Source organism: Chondrus crispus, genomic scaffold (genome assembly GCF_000350225.1).
Source record: "Chondrus crispus Stackhouse genomic scaffold, scaffold_456, whole genome shotgun sequence".
Lineage (NCBI taxonomy): Eukaryota > Rhodophyta > Florideophyceae > Gigartinales > Gigartinaceae > Chondrus > Chondrus crispus.
The window spans coordinates 20,949-21,864 of NW_005179358.1; the positions used below are offsets into that span (position 1 = coordinate 20,949).

General features: G+C 52.9%; 1 protein-coding gene across 1 annotated transcript; it reads left to right on the forward strand.

Moving 5' to 3' along the window:
• The first annotated feature begins 277 nt into the window (after positions 1-277).
• Positions 278-415, forward strand: CHC_T00000142001 (hypothetical protein). Its single transcript, XM_005719009.1, has one exon. The coding sequence runs from the start codon at positions 278-280 to the stop codon at positions 413-415; it is 138 nt and encodes a 45-aa protein (XP_005719066.1).
• The last annotated feature ends 501 nt before the right edge of the window (positions 416-916 follow it).

A 916-nucleotide genomic window follows, 5' to 3' on the forward strand; every position in this document is an offset into this window, starting at 1 on the left:
ATGCGCCCGTCCATCGTCCAGAAGCACAGAGCTGGAGTGAGAGCCAAAGCCAGACCAGAAGCTAAAGCCAGACCTGAAGCCAGAGCCAGAGAAAGAGCCAGAGCCGGAGCCAGAGCCACTCAGCGTCCTGTTGCTTGTGCCAGCAGGGTGTGGTGCAGGCACCTGGCGCTGTACCTGGCACCAGCTGTACGTGGCACCAGGCGCTGTAGCACCACAGTAGCTGCCAGATGCTACAAAACGGGGCATGTTAAGACACACCCTGAGGGTGTGTCTTAACATGCCCCGTTTTGCTGCGGTTGGCTTTGCTTTGCCCAAAGAAGTGATTTGGCGTGCTATGAGTGGCTCCTACGTTTTAATTTATGTGTTTAAGAAAAGCAAGGGCTTAAGAAGCATACGGTATTTGTTAAGAATTTAAAAGTATTCCTGGCAAAACCGGGCAAGGCAATGCAAAACCAGCCTGTTAAGACACGCCCTCAGGGCGTGTCTTAACAGGCTGGTTAACAGGCTGGTTCTCATGGTTTTCATGCCGAGTGGCTGTGCAGGAGCACATACCTCGTACACGTATACAACGTGTGCTCGCACTGTCTGTTCGACACCAGACATGAGCCTCTGTGAAAGGCTTGAAAAAACCTTCTCACCTTTGCAACGGTGTTCAAGGCCGCCGTCCGACTGTCGACCACCACTTTTCTCGGCTAAGTCCCGCATGCTCGTCCCTGCAGGCGGTCCTCAACTGTGCTCCGACCCTTTCCCTACAACACGCTGCGGGTCATAGTACTCCCTCCCGTTCATCGTACTCGTCACCATGTCACGCGTTCCACCGTTTTCCATTGACTGTCAACAACTACCTTGTTCGACTTGAAAGCACAATCACTCACCAAGTCCATCATGGGTCTCATCATGGGTCTCATTCACGTCT

What these genes read in the sequence shown, in the direction of transcription:
- CHC_T00000142001 (XM_005719009.1), top strand. Translation starts at nt 278, where the DNA reads ATGCCCCGTTTTGCTGCGGTTGGCTTTGCTTTGCCCAAAGAAGTGATT.